At 41.8% G+C, this 21416-nt stretch overlaps 1 protein-coding gene across 5 annotated transcripts in view; it reads left to right on the plus strand.

Annotated features, from left to right (window-relative positions):
- The window catches only part of LOC140185139 (amyloid beta precursor like protein 2-like), a 156677-nt gene that overhangs the window by 132400 nt on the left and 2861 nt on the right, over positions 1 to 21416 (plus strand). For 3 of the 5 annotated variants that reach the window (XM_072238501.1, XM_072238505.1, XM_072238502.1), the window contains 3 exons: positions 11296 to 11378; positions 15767 to 15862; positions 17966 to 18118. In XM_072238501.1, the coding sequence (XP_072094602.1) occupies positions 11296 to 11378; positions 15767 to 15862; positions 17966 to 18118 (332 nt within the window). The remainder of the gene's footprint in view (positions 1 to 11295; positions 11379 to 15766; positions 15863 to 17965; positions 18119 to 21416) is intronic. The other 2 variants (XM_072238504.1, XM_072238506.1) reach the window with 2 other exon arrangements.

The raw sequence follows: 21416 nt of genomic DNA on the forward strand, positions 1-21416 counted from the left end.
CTGTGGAAGACAGTAGCAATATGCTAGATATTCGAGTGTGTCAAGGGGCAGAAGTGAGGCACTGGTGAGGCCTCATTTGGAGTATTGTGAGTAGTTTTGAGGTCCCTTGTCTAAGAAATGATGTACTGACATTGGCCCCCACAACTATTTTCACATTTTACTGTCTCATTTCTTAAATTTAAAATACACTGAAGTAGGATTTTTGGAGCTAATCTACAAAATATTGTGCATCATGTCAAATCAAAAGAAAAATTCCAAAACCTGTCAACAATTTACTAAAAATTAAAAACTAAAATTGTGAGACTGAAAAAATATTCACCCCCTTTGTAATTACTAGGCTAACTTTCCTCAGATGCAATATTACCTTACCAACTCACCTCACCCATTTTATTGAGGACCACCTGTTTTCAACAAATTCATAAGAATAAATACCCACTCTCTCTCTAACAACAGTATGGTAGATTTTCAACAGACCAAACCAAAATGAAGACAAAAGGGCATTCAAGACAAGTCAGGGAAATGATAATAGAGAAGCACAGTCTGGGGAAGGGTGCAAGACTGTCTCAAAGGCACTGAGCATACCTCAGAGCTTAGTGCAGTCCATCATGAAAAAGTGGAAAAAAATATGAAAGCATGGCCACATTGCTTAGGTCAGGCAGCCCCTCTAAACTTAATCGCTGGAGAAGAATGACACTTGTAAGAGAGGCTACTGCACCACCAGTCACTCTGAGTGAGCTGCAGAAGTCAGTGGCTGCAATTGGACATGAAGTTTATGGCTCTACAGTTTCTGAGGCTATGGAAGAGTGGCAAGGAGAAGATGTGGCTATTAAAAAATATCATATCCTTGCCTGTAAAGACTTTGTAAAGCATCACTTAGAAGATGCTATAAAGAAGTGGAAGAAGGTCTTGTGGTCGAATGAGACTAAAGTGGAACTTTCTGGCCTCAATACTAAGCGATGCATGTGGTGTACAGTAAATCTATTATTGCGCATCAGCCAGATCAGCCAGGTGACACCATTCCTACTGTAAAGTATGGTGGAGGTAGTGTCATGCTGTGGGGTTTCTTTTCAGCAGTAGGGACTAGAAATCTGTTCAGGATTGATGGGGAGATGAATGCTGCTAAATACAGAGCGATCCTGCATAAAAACCAGCTAACCTCTGCCAGAAAGCTTAACCTGGGGAGGAAGTTCATCTTTCAGCAGGATAACAATTCAAAGCATGATGCCAGAGCAACCATGGAGTGGCTTCAGATGAAGAAAATGGAAGTCCTTGAGTGGCCCAGTCAGAGTTCTGACCTTAACCTGATTAAACATCTCTGGCAAGACCTTAAGATTGTTGTCCACCGCTGCTCCCCAACTAACCTGGCACAGCTTGAGCAATTTTAAGGAAAAATGGGCAAATCTTGCTCCATTACACTGTGCAAAGCTAATAGAGAGTTAAAGGTTACTGGCTGTAATAGCGGGAGGTGGTTCAACTAAGCACTGAGCAAAGAGGGATGAATACTTTTGACCTGCTGACATTTCAGTTTTTGAATTTTTAGTTTTTCATGATTTACAATTTTCTGTTATTTGAGCACTACTGTGGAAAAAAGGAGCATGTGATTCATAAATAGAAGCTCAGTTAAATTGATCAAAATCCCTGTTAGTACTTCATTTATGGGAAAGAATTGGGGCTGAATACTTTTTCAACGCACTGCATATGATAAGAAATGTACATGTTCTCAACCTCAAAGTTTGAGTGTTGACTTCCCCATCTAAATAGAGCTTTGGATAAAGATGAACATGTAAAATTTGTTGAACTTGAATGGAACGTGAACCAGTTGAGAATATGTCAAACAGCAACCTTTCCAAATCATTTTCCCTTCCTGTATCCCAGCTGTGTTGAATTTGAATATCATGGTGAATTTACAACCTGTTACTTCGGTCTGTCTGGCTCACCAACTCACTGTACGACTTCAGAGCAGACAAAAGCACAATTTAATGCTGACCAACTAAGATGTATCCACACTTCATGTTAACTGCCTCTTTTCCTCACCTAATGTTCTGGAGTATTACAACAGATATATGTGGACATCTATTTTATTCCATTTTTATTTCTTTCTCTTTTCATTGTTTGATTTCTTTTAACTTTGCTGCTAGACACAGTGCCGGACTCATTGCCAGGAACTAAAAAAGGTTGGTTTAAAACTGTCCAAAGTGTTACCACTTGCACCCATTCTTCCTCCTCTTCATCTTCCCACGTGTCCCATCTAAACACCCTGCCACCATCCTCCCAGTTGCATATCATTTGTATGTTCTTACAAAGTTTAGTATTTTTGCTTCATTCCCAGACATCATTGACTTGCATGGCATTCTGGTGTATGCTGCTTTGTGGATGCTGTGTGAATGAAGTGTGAATGAAGGATTGAAGGAAGGTACTTGGAATTTTTCTTGGATCTGTGAAAAGTTGTAATTTTGAAAATCACAGAAAATAGATGGTGAATGTAAACAGTTTAGTTAGTGCACCAGTAATTAAACTTGCATTGGAGCATTTTGTTTGAAATTAGACTTTTTTTTTTCTTTATAGAGCATAATAATCTCTGAACATTGAAATAATTGCTGATTGTTCACTGGAGAAATAGAACACCAAAAACTAGGTTCAGGTGGCTGAAAATCACTTTAAGGCCCTCTACTTTGTATGTCCTTCACCCTGACTCTTTGGTTTCATTCTTGACTAATACTCTTCAAATATTAAAACCAATATCAAATTGGGTTTGATTCACTTCTTCTGCAGCTGTCTGACATGGGAGCAAATGAGTGCTCAGGCAGATCCTGATATTTGTTCAAAGACTCAGGTTGCATTTCTTGCAAGGGAGGTAATTGTTTAATTGTTATTAAATTGACAGAGGGTCTCTCCAGATTAAGTAAGAGCATTATATCATGTTTTAGAGCTAGGTTTTAGAATCAGATGAACCTGCTGTGACAGATGATGTACCAAGCACAGAAAATATAAAAGCATGGTCAGTGGATCTTCTTGGTTGGCAATCTGTAGTGGAGTCAGAGTGCAAGTGAGGCCTTAAATAGATTCTCCATCTGTGTCCATTGTAGAGAAGGACATTGTAGATGGAGATGTTAAGTGCCACGGTGGTAGATAATTTCTCAGTGCCTGATAAAGTGTATCCCAGGCTGTTGTGGGAAGGATGGGAGAGACTGCTGGGGCTGATAACAGGGATTTTCAGATATTCTCTGGCCAAGGTGAGTTCCAGTTGACCAGAGGTTTGCAATGTGGTACCATTATTCAAGAATGGCAGCAGAGGAAAGACAATTAATTCCAGGCCAGTGAAACTAATATAAATGGTCAGAAAGTTATTGGAAAATTGTTTTAAAAAGCAGGATTAATCAGGACTTTGAGAAGGTGGAATTAATCAAGAATAGTAAGGTTCTATTTGTCAATCAAGAGGATATTCTAATTGACTAATTTGACTAGTTTTGAACAGCATAGATGAGGGACTGATTGATATAGTAAAGCCTTTGACAAGATAATGTGGCAGAATAGAGTCATAGAAAAGTACAGCACAGAAACAGGCCCTTTGGCCTATGTGGTCTGTGCTGAATCACTTAAACTGCCTACTCCTATCAATCTGCACCAGGATAGATATCCTCTACATCCTTGCCATCCATGTACCTATCCAAACTTTTCTTAGACGTTGAAATTGAGTTTCATGCACTGTTTGCACTGGCAGCTCGTTCCATACACTGACAGCCCTCTGAGTGAGGAAGTTTCTCCTCATGTTCCCCTTAAACTTTTCACCTTTCACCGTTAGCCCATGATCTTTAGTTATAATCCCACCCAACTTCAGTCGAAAAAGCCTGCTTGCATGCTTGTATTTACAGTATCTATACCCCTCATAATTTTGAATATGTCTATCAAATCTTCTCTTAATCTTCTACGCTCCAAGGAATAAAGTCCCAACCTATTCATTTTTTCCATATAACTCAGGTCCTCCAGTCCTGGCAACATCCTTGTAAATTTTCTCTGTAATCTTTCAACCTTGTTTACATCTTTCCTTTAGGTAGGTGATCAAAACTGCACAAAATACTCAAAATTAGGCCTCACCAACGTCTTGTACAACTTCAACATAACTTCTCATCTGTCCTCAGTACTTTGATTTGTGAAAGCTAATGTGCCAAAAGCTTTCTTTACAACCCTATCAACCTATGACACCACTTTCAATGAATTATGGACCTGTATTCCCAGATCCCTTTGTTCTACCACACTCCTCAGTGCCCATCCATTCACTGTGTAAGACCTACCGTGGTTGGTCCTACTGAAGTGCAACACCTCGCACTTGTCTGCATTAAATTCCGTGTGCCATTTTTCAGCCCATTTTTCCAGCAGATCCAGATCCCGTTGCAAGCCATGATAGTCTCCCTCATCGTCCACTACACCCCCAGACTTGGTGTCATCCGCAAATTTGCTGAGTGACTGAACCTTCTTGACCAACCTACCGTGCGGGACCTAGTCAAATACCTTATCCATGTTGACTACATCCACTGCTTTGCCTTCAGCAACTTTCCTGGTAACTTCCTTGAAAAACTCTTAAGTTAGTTAGACATGACCTACCGGGCCGGCTGGTGGCACAATGACATCAGCGCCGGACTCTGGAACGGAGGTTTCCGGGTTTGAACCCAGTCGGGGCTGCTCCTGAGTACACTTTCCATCCGTGCCGGGTTGAGTGTTAAGATCACAACTCGACCTCGTAAAATAAAAGGGAAAAACACTGCGGAATGTCTGTGTGAGGAGTGGCGCGCCACACAGTCTCTCTCTCTTGCTCCACGCCTTGTAAAGGCATGAAAAAAAAAGACATTGTCCTGCCAACATCGCACATGCACGGATGCATGCACGCAGATGCGCACGCACGCACACGCCAAAAAAAAAGACATGACCTACCACACATAAAGCCGTGCTGACTGTCCTTAATCAGTCCATGTCTATCCAAATATTCATACATCCAGTTCCTTAGAATACCTTCTAATAACTTTCCCACTACTGATGTCAGGCTCATGGCCATTTTATTTCCTGGTTTATTTTTAGAGCCTTTCTTCAGCAGTGGAACGACCTTGGCTATCCTCTAATTCTCCGGTACCTCTCCTGTCGCTAAGGATGATTTAAATATCTCTGCTAGGGCTCTGGCAATTCCTGCACTTGCCATCCTAATTTGCCTCGAGACAGCAAACACCTCCTCCTCAGTAATCTGTGGAGTCCATGAAGATGATACCGTTTTGCCTCACTTCTATAGACTCTGTGTCTGTCTCTTAAGTATATGCAGATACAAAAAATCCATTTAAGATCTCCTCCATCTCTTTTGGCTCCATCCATGATTTACCATTCTGATCTTCCAGAGGACCAATTTTGTCTAATTGGTTCAAAGTTCCCTGGGATCTGGGGAAATTTGACAAAATGGATCCAATATTAATTTGTTGATAGGGGGCAGAGGACAATGGTTAAGGATTTTTGTGTTTGGAAGCCTGTGACCATCTCGGTACCACAGGGATCACTGCTGAAGCCCCTATTAGTTATTCACAGTTATGATCTCCATATGCACATATGAAGTCTGATCGGTAGATTACATAAAGTTGGTGGTGCACTTGATAATGAGGATGATGGTATTCAGCTCCAGAGTTATTATGGTATGGGCAGAACAGTTGCAGATCAAACTTAATCCTAGTAAAATGTGAGGTATGACATTTTAGGAGCGCATAGTGCTAGAATACACAAAATGAATAGTAGGCCCAAAGAAGTGGCAAACAGCTGGATCTTGGTGTAAAAGTCCAGGCATCCCCAAAGGTAGCAGCATGGATGGATGAGGTGGCTAAGAGGGCATAACGAATATTTATATTCATTGGCCAAACATTGAACATTAGAGCATGGAAGTTTGGTACAACAAAACAGAGCATCAGTTGAGCCACAATATGTGCTACCATGTACTGTTCTGGTTGTCACACTGTAGCAAATGTCTGAGTTATGAGGAGAGACTGGACAGGCTAAGTTTGTTTTCCTTGAAGCAGAGAAGGCTGAGAGGGAGCCTGATTAAAGTATCCACGTTAATGAGGAGCATAGATAGATGTAGATATTTAGATAGTTTTCCCCCACACCTAAGGGGTTTAAGATGTGGAAAAGCATATTTAGAGGGAATTTAGGAAGTTTTCTTTTTACCCGCAGAATGCCATGGTCTTAACTATAACATGGAAACAACTTGCACTGACAGGCAACCACCTACTAACGCTAATTAAAATAATAACAACATTCTTTTCTTTTTCCTACCACTCACCTACCCAGTTGGGGCAGTTTACAATGGGCAGTTAATCTAATGACCAACACACGTTGGGGTTGGGAGAGGAAACAGACAAGCTCCACACACTTTTGACGACAGGATTGAACCCTAATTCTGGTGCTGTGGGGCAGTAGCTCTGTAGTTGTGCCATTTTTTTCCCACCCGGATGTTTAAAGTATGGAACACACTGCCTGAGGGATTGTGGAGGTCAGCAGTCTCGCAGTACTTCAGAAATATTTACTTGGGTACATGATGCTCAGGAGCGACTTTTTCTGTGTTGTTTGATTCCAGATGCATCAGTATTCCAGTTCACTGTACAGTTAGTCAATCAGTAAAGTTCATTGCCACTTCAGCTCTGGGTAACCCTGTCATCTCACAGGGAGAGTGCTCCTGGGTGAACATTTGGTAGAAGCTTGCTATTCCTCCATACTTCATACCAATTTAATTATGTTTCAACACATGCTTATCCCAAAGCTTTAGCCTTGATAATCTATTGCTAAAATTCCTGGACTGTGGAAACCATGGCATGCTTCCTTCAGAAATGCAGTAATTTGGAAATCAGTCAATATAAAGTAGTGTTTATTCTGGTATATATAAAAGAAAAACAGCAGGAACTCAGTGCTTCAGGCAGCATATCTGGAGGCAAGTGGAGAGTTGACATTTCAAATCGTGACCTTGCATCACAACTGAGAGTATAAAGGGAAGATGGCTAGTATAAAAGGTTTAGAGAGACCGTAAGATGGCGGCTGGTAGGTGATAGATGGAACCAGGTGAAGTGGGGATAATAGGAAGGTGGGGGGGCAGGTTAGAAACAGAGGCTGATGGGTGTTAAGTGAAAACAGCTGTGAAAAAAGAAAACAACAAACAGGGGGAGGCTGGTTGGATGAGGGGAGGGGGAAGGTAGAGACAGAAGCTGGGAAGTGATGTGGAACCAGATAAAGGAGGGATGATGGCCAATGGAACCAAATAGGGAATGGAAAAGGGAGGGCAAGCCATGGGAGAAGAAACAGATGTGGATATAGAAGTTGGGATGCTATCTTGCTGGTGAGGCTACATTTGGAACGTTGAAAGATACCATTAAGATGGAAAGAATGCAGGGGAAATTTACAAGGATGTTGCCAGGACATGAGTAATGGAAAGAGGCTGAGCAGGTTGCCGGAGAGTAAGGGGTGATCTTATAGGAAATGTATAAAATCATAATTAGCATAAATGGGTGAATGCATGCAGTCTTCTTCCCAGGGTTGGGGAATCAAGAATGAGAGGACATAAGTTTAAGGAGAGAGGGGAGAAATTTCATAGGAGCTTGAGGAGTAACATTTCCCACACAAAGTGGTCAATCCACTGGATTCTGGTTAATTGAGACATATCAGGGCCAGTATATTTTGGCCCAATTAAGTGGCTGCCACATTTAGCAGAAGTTTCATGGAAATTGTTAAAACATAATTCAAAGAAAAGACAAACTACTGTTTAACTGAGTAACAAGTTGTGTAGTTAAATGAAATACAGAACAAATTAGAACCCTGCCAATGTGACTACAGTTGTATAAAAGTGTTTAGTTCCTAATAGTTATCGATGTAGGAATACATCCAGTGAATGCTGCCATGTTCTTTTGATTGACTGCAAATGAACAAAATCAGTGCAGATAATGAACTGCCTTCACACAATGCTTTTCATTATTGCATCATCCAAATCTTCATTTTCATTGTAATATTCAAGATGATTGTCGCAACCTTCAAATTCTTTGTCGTTCCTATCTTGTTGAAGCATTGAAATCATTTCTGTTTCACTCCTGTCTGTTTCTGGCATCTCCAAGCATGAATGCTTGAAACCGCAGTGAGCAAAATAGTTCTGGATTGTCTTTATTGCTTATTTTTCGTCAACTATCAGTGAAAAAAATCACAACTTTTTGAACCGAAACATATGCAACTGATGCTATTTAAAAACTGTTTTTTCTAAGCATGGTGTAGTGTCTAATAGCCACATAAGTGCATGCAATTGATGCTAGTTAGGAACTGTTCTGCAATAGTCTTCTGTCCCACTTCAGCGGCATTGAGTCTCAAATGAAGGGAATTCCTGCTATTTTCTTGATTAATTTTTGTTCTTTCAGAGTTGTCCCAAATAAACAGTTGTCCTAATTAGCCAATAGCCCAATTAACCAGAAGCTGCTGCATATGGAACAAGTTGCCAAAGGAAGTGTTTGAGATAGGCACATTAAGAATATTTAAAAGGTATTTCGACAGGTCCATAGATGGGAAAGGTTTAGAGGGATATGTGCCAAATGTGTGTAAGTGGGACTAGATGGGAATCTTGGTTGGCATGGACCACTTGGGCTGAAGGCCTCCCTCCCCACCCGTGTTCATGCTGTTTAAGTGACTGTGTAAGTGGGTGATGGGCATATCGAAATAGAAAACGTAAACAAAGGGAGAGCAAAGTAAGGTGGATTGGTAGCAGTAGGAAAAGGAACTTGCACATATGAAGTCTGATTGGTAGATTACATAAAGTTGGTGCACTTTCTGTGCACTTTCAAGCAAAGACTTGACACTGTTCTGCGAAGCAACTGCTCTGTCCACAAGACCATCTTTAGCTTCCAGTTACGTGTCTCTTTGACTCCCTTGTCTATTTCCACAATAGCCTGTCTATCCTCAGCCTTCACAACTGCAGACATCCCACCTCTCCCGGAAGTTCGGGAGTCTCCCGCATATTGATAACGGCTCCTTGATGCCCACAAATTATTTATAATATCCCAGAAATTGATTTTATTGAGAGTGAGTGAGAGAGAGAGAGAGAGAGAGAGACAGAGAGAGCGAATGACAGACGTAGTGAGAGAGAGAGAGCATCCTGATTGGTCTCTTTGTGCTAAGTAGACCTATCAGTTTTCTCTTGTGGGCGGGCTTTACAGTCGACCTCTGTCTCTCCTTTATTGTCCATCAGTTCAGTTTAGTGTCCTGCAGCGCCATGGCAGAGTGTTCCAAAAAAAGAAAATATAAAACGTATTTTACTCCAGACTACACTAAAGTAGTGCCTAATAGGGGTCAAAAATAATGACTCTGTTGCTCGCAGTGTGAGCAACCCTGAAATTCACCGCCCAGATGAAGAACTTTTTGTTGGGTACCTAGCAAGGAGGCAGTTGCTAAGCGAGGAAGCACAAGAGATCCCCCTTACAAGACAAGCAGTTCTTCAAAGATGCCAGAGCATTCTATGTCAGGTGCTTTCAAAAAATCTCGGAGAAGTTCCCAATGAGAGACCAAATCTTGAAAAATCTGTCAGTGGTCAATACAGAGAGCCAAGATGAGGTGAATCCAGAGCAGATTTTGACTTTGGCAGAGAGATTTCCAAATGTGATCAAGGCAGATGCAAGAGAACAGCTCCACTTGGAAGTCCTAGATTATGGGTCTCAACTAACCTTGAAGGACTGATGCCAAACTACAAAAGTTTGCCAGTTGATGAGTTCTGGGGGAAGCTGTCCAAAGTAAAATCTGTGAGCACAGGGCAGTTGAGATTCAAAGAGCTCTGCCAGTTGATGAAGCTGCTTTTGGTGCTGCCAAATTCTAATTGTGATTTAGAAAGGGCATTCAGCATGGTGCGTCACATTAAGACAGAATTCAGAAGTCAGCTGTCTCACAAAACACTTGTGAATCTGATGTCTTGCAAAATTAACAAATTCATTGACACAGACTGCTATGAGGTTGAGACATCCGGCAAAATGCTCAAAAATGCCAAGCAAGCCACATCACAATACAAGGAAAGTTTGCAAAAGAAATAGAAAAGCTATTTGTATTAGCATTTAGCTATTAGCATTCAGACTGCCAGCAAAATACTCAACAAGGAATGTGTGTAAATAGTTTCAATATGTGATCAAATAAATTGTTGTTTTCTTTAATAATCAAATGTCCTGTATAAATACACCCTTGGAGGTTGACCGGATGGGCGGGGGGGGGTGGAATATAGGGTTGCAGGGGGTGGGGGTAGTGGTGCTACCTCCCTGAAATGAGTTTTTGTAGGGTGGGATGTCTGCAACTGATGTGGTAAAACCAAATGCAGACTAAAAGAACATTTACTTCTGGCCACTTATTTTGGTGTAATGGTTGGAATTTAAAGCTTAGTTAGACAATTGTTGGATACGTGATTTTTGGCACTTTGATCTGTGAACTTCAATTACATTTCTTGGCCATGCACCAAATTTGATAATTTTTTTTTCAATTATTTCAATTGATTCCAGCCTTGAAAGTCCATTAGATGAGAGTCCTCATTCTGTGCCCATTGTTAACTCTCCACAGACGGACAGATCAGAGTAGGAGTGGAATGGACAGGATTTTTCTCAACATCACTCTTCAGGCCTTTCAAATTATTAGTTGTTCTTGGATCTGATTACAAATTAGTTCATTGACTTACCAATTGTCTGTTGGCAAACTTGCATAGTACATAGAACAGTATGATGCAGGAACAGGCCCCTTTCTACAAAATATCTGCAATGAACAAGATGCCAAATTAAGATGATTCTCTTATGTCTTTACGTGATTTATCTCCGTCCATTCCCTGCATATTCATTGTCAATGACGACTGTGGTATCTGCTACCACCACTTGTCTCAGCAGCCTGTTCCAGGTACCTACTGCTCTATGTAAGATTAAAAACTTTCCTCATCTCAAATGCTTGTTGTCTAGTATTTGTCATTCCTACCATGGAAGAAAGATTATGACTGTCTACATTGTCTGTTCCTCTCATAATCTTCTATTGGGTCTTCCCAGATCAATTCTTGTAGCACTTCATAATATAGTTATGTTAACTATGAAACATTTTTAAGTGCAAGTATCCAAAGCTGATAGATATTGACTGAGAAGAATGTTATTTCAGGCACCATCTGACTCAAATTTATAAATGTATATTAAAGCTCCATTTTATAGCACATTTGATAAATACTGTTCAATTTTCTTTCGTATTTAGCTTGTGCACATATAATAAGACTATTTGTAATCTGAACAGGTTCTGGGATGATTGACCCTGATGGCCTGGCACCTGATGAAAATGCAGTTGGCAACAATAAGAACATCATTAATGAGAATGTGGTATGGAGCAAATTCATTAAAATATGCTGTCTGATCCTTATGAGCTTGAATTTTTTAAGAAATAGATGAGGTTATGTGTGTGAACAAACAAATATAGATACTGGAAATATGAAATAAAAACTGAAAATGTTGGAAAAGCTAAGGCAGTTGGGCAGCATCTAGAAACCATGGAAAAACTACAGCACAGAAACAGGCCTTTTGGCCCTTCTTGGCTGTGCCAAACCATTTTCTGCCTAGTCCCACTGACCTGCACACGGACCATATCCCTCCATACACCTCCCATCCATGTATCTGTCCAATTTATTCTTAAATGTTAAAAAAGAACCCGCATTTACCACCTCGTCTGGCAGCTCATTCCATACTCCCACCACTCTCTGTGTGAAGAAGCCCCCTCCCCCAATGTTTCCTTTAAACTTTTCCCCCCTCACCCTTAACCCATGTCCTCTGGTTTTTTTCTCCCCTTGCCTCAGTGGAAAAAGCCTGCTTGCATTCACTCTATCTATACCCATCATAATTTTATATACCTCTATCAAATCTCCCCTCATTCTTCTACGCTCCAGGGAATAAAGTCCTAACCTATTCAACCTTTCTCTGTAACTGAGTTTCTCAAGTCCCGGCAACATCCTTGTAAACCTTTTTTGCACTCTTTCAACCTTATTAATATCTTTCCTGTAATTTGGTGACCAAAACTGAACACAATACTCCAGATTCGGCTTCACCAATGCCTTATACAACCTCATCATAACATTCCAGCTCTTATACTCAATTCTTTGATTAATAAAGGCCAATGTACCAAAAGCTCTCTTTACAACCCTATCTACCTGTGATGCCACTTTTAGGGAATTTTGTATCTGTATTCCCAGATCCCTCTGTTCCACTGCACTCCTCAGTGCCTTACCATTAACCCTGTATGTTCTACGTTGGTTTGTCCTTCCAACGTGCAATACCTCACACTTGTCTGTATTAAACTCCATCTGCCATTTTTCAGCCCATTTTTCCAGCTGGTCCAAGTCCCTCTGCAGGCTTTGAAAACCTTCCTCACTGTCCACTACGCCTCCAATCTTTGTATCATCAGCAAATTTGCTGATCCAATTTACCACATTATCATCCAGATCATTGATATAGATGACAAATAACAATGGACCCAGCACTGATCCCTGTGGCACACCGCTAGTCACAGGCCTCCACTCGGAGAAGCAATTCTCTACTACCAATCTTTAGCTTCTTCCATTGAGCCAATGTCTGATCTAATTTACCACCTCTCCATGTATACCTAGCGACTGAATTTTCCTAACTAACCTCCCATGCGGGACCTTGTCAAAGGCCTTACTGAGGTCCATGTAGACAATATCCACTGCCTTCCCTTCATCCACTTTCCTGGTAACCTCCTCGAAAAACTCCAATAGATTGGTCAAACATGACCTACCACGCACAAAGCCATGTTGACTCTCCCTAATAAGTCCCTGTCTATCCAAATGCTTGTAGATTCTGTCTGTTAGTACTCCCTCCAATAACTTACCTACTACCAACGTTAAACTCACCGGCCTATAATTTCCCGGATTACTTTTCGATCCTTTTTTAAACAACGGAACAACATGAGCCACTCTCCAATCCTCCGGCACTTCACCTGTAGGCAGCGACATTTTAAATATTTCTGCCAGGGCCCCTGCAATTTCAACACTAGTCTCCTTCAAGGTCCGAGAGAATACCCTGTCAGGTCCTGGGGATTTATCCATCTGTGGAAAGAAACAAAGCGTTAATATTTCGGGTTGAAGACCTTTGGTCAGAATTAAGGAAGAAAGAAAACAATTTTGTTTTCTGCTGCAAAGAAGGTGGGAAGCAAAGAATTGAGCAAGTATCTCCGAAGGGTTCAGAGTGGTTCAGTTTAATATCAAAGAATATATACAGTATAAAACCTGAAAATCTTACTTTTCACAGAGACATACACAAAACAAGAAACCCCAAAGAATGAATGATAGTGACATTAGAACCCAAAAGCCCTCCCCCCATGCACAAACAGCAGCAAAAGCATCGACCCTTCCCCCATGCACCACCATGTGAACTATAGCAAAAACACCCAAAGAGACCTTGATCTGGAGTCCATCAAAAACTACAGTCCATAACCCAGCACTTCACTGACTCAGACAGGCTCTCTCTCACCAGCAAGGAAGAGAGAGAGGTCACTCCTGTGAATGAGAGCAGGAGACCACAAGCTCCCTGTCCCAATGTTACAATCTTCCACATTGCTTCTCTAAGCCCAAGAAGTTGATAGTTTCCTGATCAGTCAGGGCATCAAAGGATATGGCGAGTTGGCAGGTGTATCTGGGATCAGCCATGATGGAATGGCAGAGCAGATTCGATAGGCTGAATGGCCTAATTCTGCTCCTATGTCTTGTTGTCTTATGGTCACTGGGACAAATTTCTGTTGTGTATATTTGAGTACATCCATAAGCCTTCTGCTCCCCAACTCTTTCTATGCTACATCGATGACTGCATTGGTGCCTGCTTCCAACACCCAACACCCATGCTGGACTCATCAATTTCATCAATCTTGCCTCCAACTTCCGCCCTGCCTTCAAATTTATCTGGTCCATCTCTGACACCTCTCAGCTCCTTTCTTGTTCTCTTTGTCAACATCTTTGGAGACAGACTGTCCACTGATACCTTTTATAAACCTACAGACTAACAGGTATCTTGATTATACTTCTTCACACCCTGTCACTTGTAAAAATTCTATTCCCTTTTCTCAGTTTCTCTGTCATCGCCACATCTGTTCTCAAGTTTAGGCTGTCCATTCCAGAACATCAGAGAGGTGTTCCTCCTTCAAAGAACAGGGTTTCCCTTCCTCTACCATCGATGCTGCCCTCACCTGCTTCTCCTTCATTTCTTGGACGTTTGTTCTCAACCAATCATCCCTTCACCATAACAGGGATGGAGTTCTCATTGTCTTTACCTCCCTCTCACTATCTCTTTTCTGTGGGGATCGTTCTCAACATGACTTCCTTGTCCACTCGACCCTCCCCACTGATCTCCTTGCAGTCACTTACCAAGCAGGACTAATGTTACACCTACTCCTATATCTCCACTCTCACCACCTTTCAGGGTCCCAAACAGTCCTTTGAGGTGAGGCAACACTTCAGTTGCAAATCTGTCGGCATCAACTATTATATCCCGGTGTGGCCTCCTCGACACCAGTGAGACTCAAAGTAGATTGGGTGGCTAACCTTTGCTCCATCCACCGCAAAAGATGGAATTTCCCCGGTGGCCACCCATTTTAAATCTATTTCCCATTCCCATTCCAACATGTTGGTCCATATTTCTTCTACTGCCCCCTGCAGGTGGGTAAACTCCAACCTGACAGCATGAACATCGATTTCTCTAATTTCTGGTAATTTCTCCCCCTCCCCCTTCTCTCTTTTTCCATTCTGGCTTCTCTCTTGCCTCTCCTGCTGAGTTCCTCCAGCATATTGTGTGTGGTGCAATGAAGATTCCCTAGACTGGGGCCAAGGATGCCAGTTTTGCTGAGAGAGGAAAGACTAAGTAGATTGGGCCTTTATTCTTCAGGGTTCAGAAGAATGAGTGGTGGTCTCATTGAAATATTTCCTATAGAGCTCCACATTGTGGATGCAAGAAAGGAGTTTCTCCTGACTGATGAGTCCTGAGGCAGTGGTCACAGTCTCAGAATTAAGGAGTAGACATTTTAAGACTGAGATGAGAAGAAATTTCTCTCAGGGTAGTGAATCTTCAGAATAATCTACTCAGAAGGACTGTAGAAGCTCATTCATCAAGTTAATTCCAAAGGGAGACCAAATGATTTCTGGACATTAAGGGAATCGAGGGATATATGAGCCGTGCAGGAAAATGGTGCCAAGATAAAAGATCAACCATGAGCTTGATGAATTGCCAAGTTAGTTTGAGGGACCAGATGGCCAACATCTAATCATAATTCTTATGTTCTCATGAGTTAAGTAACTTCCTTTGCTGTGTTTTGTGATTGAATGATGATGCTGAGGCCCCAACATGCTCTTTGTTCTTCGGTAGCTCCCCATTGGTTGCCTGAATTTCAGTTTCATCATAATAAACCTCTGGAACTTTGATTGTTATAAGTGGAACTCTGGTCTCTGTTTCTTCCAAAGGAAACAATTTGTGGAGGTCAATGGTGGGTGTCAATTGAAAATTTAAAATTGAATTTGTTAGAGTTTTGTGTGGCAAGTAACTTAAAGGCTTTGAAATGAGGTGGTTAAAAGGCTAAATATCAATCACAATTAAACTCAAGTATGGACTGGGTTTTTGAATTAGGTAGCCTACATCTTTCCATTTTCAAAGGAAGAATTAACAAAAGGGAAAATACAAAATTTAATTTTAATTTCTGCTCCATGCTCTTATAGGTGTTCGATGAGAGATTTGATGTGAAAGAAATGATTTTCAATGCAGAACGAGTCAGTGGAGGAGAGAATGACATGGTATGGACAGTCTCCCAAAAGGTGGTTTACCTTAAATCACTTAAAAACAGATTCAGGAGTTTATCTTGTGATTCTTTAAATTATACTTTTCTTACTAAACCTTTTAATGTAATCAGATAAATCTTATGCTTTATAAGCTAATAATTTCAGTACAATCAGCTCTCCGTATCCACGGGTTCCGCATCCACAGATTCAACCAGCCACGGATCAGGATCGGAAAAAAGTCCCCCGGAAGTTCTCTCTCTTTCTTCTTATTCCCTAAACAACACAGTGTAACAACTATTTACATAGCATTTCCATTGTACAGGTTTCCCTGCCCTCCGAAAGTAGAGCGTTCCTGTGAAACCTTTCATAAGCTGAAATGGCGTAAAGCGAAGAAGCAATTACCATGAATTTATATGGGGAAAATTTTTGAGCGTTCCCAGACCCAAAAAATAACCTACCAAATCATACCAAATAACACATAAAACCTAAAATAACACTAACATATAGTAAAAGCAGGAATGATATGATAAATACAGAGCCTATATAAAGTAGAAATAATGTATGCACAGTGTAGACGAGAATCGGAAAGACAGCGAGCACACTGGAAGGTTCACGCATTTTTCTATCATACAGTTCTTTGTAAGCACTCGAAACATCCTGCAAACCTGCCCTAAACCTATCTGCCCTTTCAAAATTAAAGTCATACTTTTCTGCAATCATTGCAGCATTGTCAATCGTACCGAAAATCTCTCACAGTTCAAAGCTACAGCAGCTTGATGCTGAGTGTTTGTCTTGCTGAGAGAAAAACAAACGCTGAACACTATATTCGCTTTTCGCCACTCTCGCTGCTCGGGGTGCGCGCTGCCTTTACAACGGCTCGCTGCAAAACAGACGCTGAACGCTATTTTTGCTTTTCGCCACTCTCGCTGCTCGGGGTGCGCGCTGCCTTTACAACGGCTCGCTGCAAAACAGACGCTGAACGCTATTTTTGCTTTTCGCCACTCTCGCTGCTCGGGGTGCGCGCTGCCTTTACAACGGCTCGCTGCAAAACAGACGCTGAACGCTATTTTTGCTTTTCGCCACTCTCGCTGCTCGGGGTGCGCGCTGCCTTTACAACGGCTCGCTGCAAAACAGACGCTGAACGCTATTTTTGCTTTTCGCCACTCTCGCTGCTCGGGGTGCGCGCTGCCTTTACAACGGCTCGCTGCAAAACAGACGCTGAACGCTATTTTTGCTTTTCGCCACTCTCGCTGCTCGGGGTGCGCGCTGCCTTTACAACGGCTCGCTGCAAAACAGACGCTGAACGCTATTTTTGCTTTTCGCCACTCTCGCTGCTCGGGGTGCGCGCTGCCTTTACAACGGCTCGCTGCAAAACAGACGCTGAACGCTATTTTTGCTTTTCGCCACTCTCGCTGCTCGGGGTGCGCGCTGCCTTTACAACGGCTCGCTGCAAAACAGACGCTGAACGCTATTTTTGCTTTTCGCCACTCTCGCTGCTCGGGGTGCGCGCTGCCTTTACAACGGCTCGCTGCAAAACAGACGCTGAACGCTATTTTTGCTTTTCGCCACTCTCGCTGCTCGGGGTGCGCGCTGCCTTTACAACGGCTCGCTGCAAAACAGACGCTGAACACTATTTTTGCTTTTTGCCACTCTCGCTGCTCGGGGTGCGCGGAAGAGCTATGATGGTTGCGTCTGTACTGAACATATACAGTCTTTTTTTTCATGTCATTATTCCTAAACAATACAGTATAACAACTATTTTCATAGCATTTACATTGTGTTAGGTATTATAAGTAATCTAGAGATGATTTAAAGTATACGGGAGGATGTGCGTAGGTTATATGCAAATACTATGCCATTTTATATACGGGACTTGAGCATCTGCGGAATTTGGTATCCGCGGGGGGTCCCTGAACCAAACCCCTGTGGATATGGAGGGCCGACTGTACTACATACATTCCTGCCAACAACATACGTGGTTTCTAAGTAATTAATTGCAACATTTAAAAAAAAAATTATGGGCAAAATCCAGATTCTGTTTATCTTGTGTACTATTTACTTGGAATTTTAACAATAATTAAAAGATTTGACCCAGTGAAAAGGACCACAGTCTTGTTATAAACCCTTGTCTTTTTTCAGGACACTGGGGCCACGCGTGGCAACTTCAGTTTAAGTGGCAGTGCTCTGATTGGCCTTTTAGTGATTGCAGTTGCTGTAGCCATGATAGTTGTCATCAGTTTAGTGATGTTACGCAAGAAACAGTATGGCACCATCAGTCATGGCATTGTAGAGGTGAGTACATTAAATGAGCTTCGATGTGTTGAGATCTTTTTACTGTGATCGGAACGTTGTAGTTTTATTTGCCACGCTCAATTTGTCACTCTATTTGCTACCACCACCAATGTCACCACTAATGTAATACACAGCATATAATGGTCTTCTTAGGCCCCACATAAACTTCAGAAGCAGGGATACAGTAACTGGTGTTTCATTATTCAAGGTTTGCATGTGACAATTTCAGATACTGCAACTCACTGAACTCACTTTTGGATATTTATGAGGAGAGATCTGTTGCCTCTTTCCTGCAAAATTAGGCAGGTGGGACTTGTGTTCTGTGTCATTGAGTACCACACAGCCTGATAAAAATGCTATCAAATTCACTGGGGCTGCGGTGTGCACCATCCACAGATTGAGAATGCTTTGAATTATACTTTTATCTTTATATCCTTTCTGTTTTGTACTTGAGTGGAGAAGCTATTGGAAAGGATTCTCAGGGGTAATATTTATGAGCCCATGAAAAAGCATGGCCTGATTAGGGACAATCAACACAGCTCTGTGCTGGGCAGATCATATGTCTTACTAATTAGATTGATTAGGAGGTGACACACATGATCAATGAAGGTAGAGCAATTAATGCTCTCTGCCCGGATCTTCGTAAGACATTTGACAAGATCCCACAATGTAGGCTCATGCAGAAGGTGAAGTAACTTGGCCATTTGGATTCAGAATAGGCTTGCTCATAGAAGACAGATGTCAGGGTGAAGACACAGTATGTCCCTACCAAGGGAGGTATAAAGCACTCCTTCCCTCTACTAGCCTGCAGGTCATCCTTGGGCAAAGTGTAGCACCTGCTTAGCCGCCACCCCCCCCCCCCCCACCCCGGACCAGGGTCACATGAACTCATGGAAGCAGGTGGTGGAGGATCATATGAGCAGCTGGTACATATCACACGTCCTGGTTATACGACCACCGATGCCATGCAGATAATCTCTGAAGAGTATTGGTAATGGCTGGGGTCACCTGTCTTGAAAAGACACTGCCCAGAAGAATGCAATGGCAAACAACTTCTGAAGAAAAATTTGTTAAGAACAATCATGGTCAAGACCACGATCACCTTTGTCATACATCACGACACATGATGGATGATAGAAGACAAAGGTAGTGGTTGATGAGACATAGTCTGTTTAGAATTCCATGACTAGTGCAGGGATCTATACTGTTTGTGATAAAGTGTATGGATGGGTGGGTTAGTCAGTTTGCAGATGGTTCATAGTTTGGTGGTGTTGTGGATCATGTGGATACCAAAGGATACAGTGGGATATTGATCAGTTGCAGATATAGGTGGAGAAATGGCAGATGGAATTTAATCTGGCCAAGTGTGAGTTGTTGCACTGGGAGATCAAATGTAAATGGACAGTATATAGTTAATGCCAGGACCTTTAACAGTGCTGATGTGCAGGTGGTTCTTGGGGGCCCAAGTCGATAGCTCTCTAAAAGTGCCTGCATGGGGTTAATAAGGTGGTTAAAGAAAAAGGCATAAATTGAAGCATTGAGTTCAAGAGTCAGCATGGCCCAAGTGAAGAGGACTACAAAGAGATGGACAGGGGAGGCGCAGGAGCATATTTGGGATTGCTTCGAGCCAGTGGACTGGACTATGTTCAGAGATTTGTTAGCAGACCTAAATGAATATGTTACAGTTGTCAGTGACTTCATTATATGTGTGGATAAGCGTGTCCCTGTAAAAACATTGAGTCTTCCTTACCAGAAAACTTCGATGAATATGATTTGTAATCAGCTGAGGGCTGGTTCTGTGGCACTTAGAGCAAAAAAAGAAGTCTAGGTTTGATTTTGGAAGACCATTGCAAGTGTAGAGAGGCAATTTCAAACTAATCTAGAATCATGGATGGGCACTTGACAACAGTGACACGGTTTGCACAATATTATTCCCTTCGAGATCAGTTAGCAGATGTGGTAATGACCCATTTATGCCTTTTATGCATGCTTTTCAGGGAGAACTGTAACACATCCACACAAGGTTCCTAAAATCTCAGTCTCTGAGGCGAGGGTCAAGAAAGGTGTCTGGTTCACATGGTGTACTACCTGCTCTGCTGTCTATACACGTATGACTGACTAAGCACAGCTCCAATGCCATAAATAAATTCACTGACTACATTATTGTTGTTGTTCTAATCATGGGGTGATAAGTCGGCGTAGAGGAGAGGGACAGTTAGTTGAGTGATGCCACAACATTCACATCTCATTCAAGGTCAATTAAATTGTTGACTTCAGGAAGAGGAAGGAGAATAAACATGCTCCAGTCTACAACAGGGAATTGGCAGTGGAGGGTCAGCAGCTTTAGCATACCAGGTGACCTGTCCTGAGCCAAGCACATGAATGTAATCATAAAGAAGGTGTGTTGGCATCTTTACTTTCTTAGAAGATTAAAGAGGTTCAGCATGTTACCATTCTGCGGATGTACTCTTAAAAGTATCCTGACAGGTAGGATCATGTCTGGTACAGTAGTTCCAATTTGTTGAAGTTCAGCCTAAGTCTTCAAGCTTCCTTTTTTTAGGTTGTGGAATTTTCCTGAAGTTTTGTAATTTTTTTTTTTGCAGATCTGATGGTTGATGACAAACCTATTGTTTCCTTTCATAATCTCCATCATCACTCTTGCACATTTTCACTCTTAGTTTTTACTGGAGCAAGTCTTGCCATGGCTGCCAGACTAATTACCTCCTTACTGTCATCATCACTTGAGCCATTAGAGGTCTCTATTGAGTTAGTATCACTTTACAGTTCCTTGGAGTTCCCAAGGTGTCACTGTTTCTGGGGAATACTCAGTGTTGGCTGCCTTTCAACATGATTGACATCATCATTGACACTGCCCAATGAAGGTCTCCCAGATTCCAAGCAGGTTTGCTTCATTTCACTTTGCAATTTTGATGAACAAAGCTTTCGAGTATGGATATAATTGCATGCTGCCTTTCAACTCCTTCCGTCAATGCAGAAGTTTTTTTTTTGCTGATTTATTATCTTTTTCATACTGCTCTTTCAGCATATTATATATTTTTCCCTTTTTCATCTAATTGGTCAGTCAAATCACCTGCTTGCTGCTGCAGTTCGCAGGCTTGATTCTCTAAATCAGCACATTCGTATTTCAAAGCATCTATCAACTTACAACTCAATACGTTCGTACCTTCGCAGCTCTGTTAAGGTCACTGGCGTCCTGATCGCATTTTTTTGTTCTTCCAACATATCACTTCAATTTAATCTTAAATATTTATTGTTTGTTATTTACTCAGCATGTTTT

The sequence above is a fragment of the Mobula birostris genome, chromosome 20 (assembly GCF_030028105.1).
Source record: "Mobula birostris isolate sMobBir1 chromosome 20, sMobBir1.hap1, whole genome shotgun sequence".
NCBI classification, from domain to species: domain Eukaryota; kingdom Metazoa; phylum Chordata; class Chondrichthyes; order Myliobatiformes; family Myliobatidae; genus Mobula; species Mobula birostris.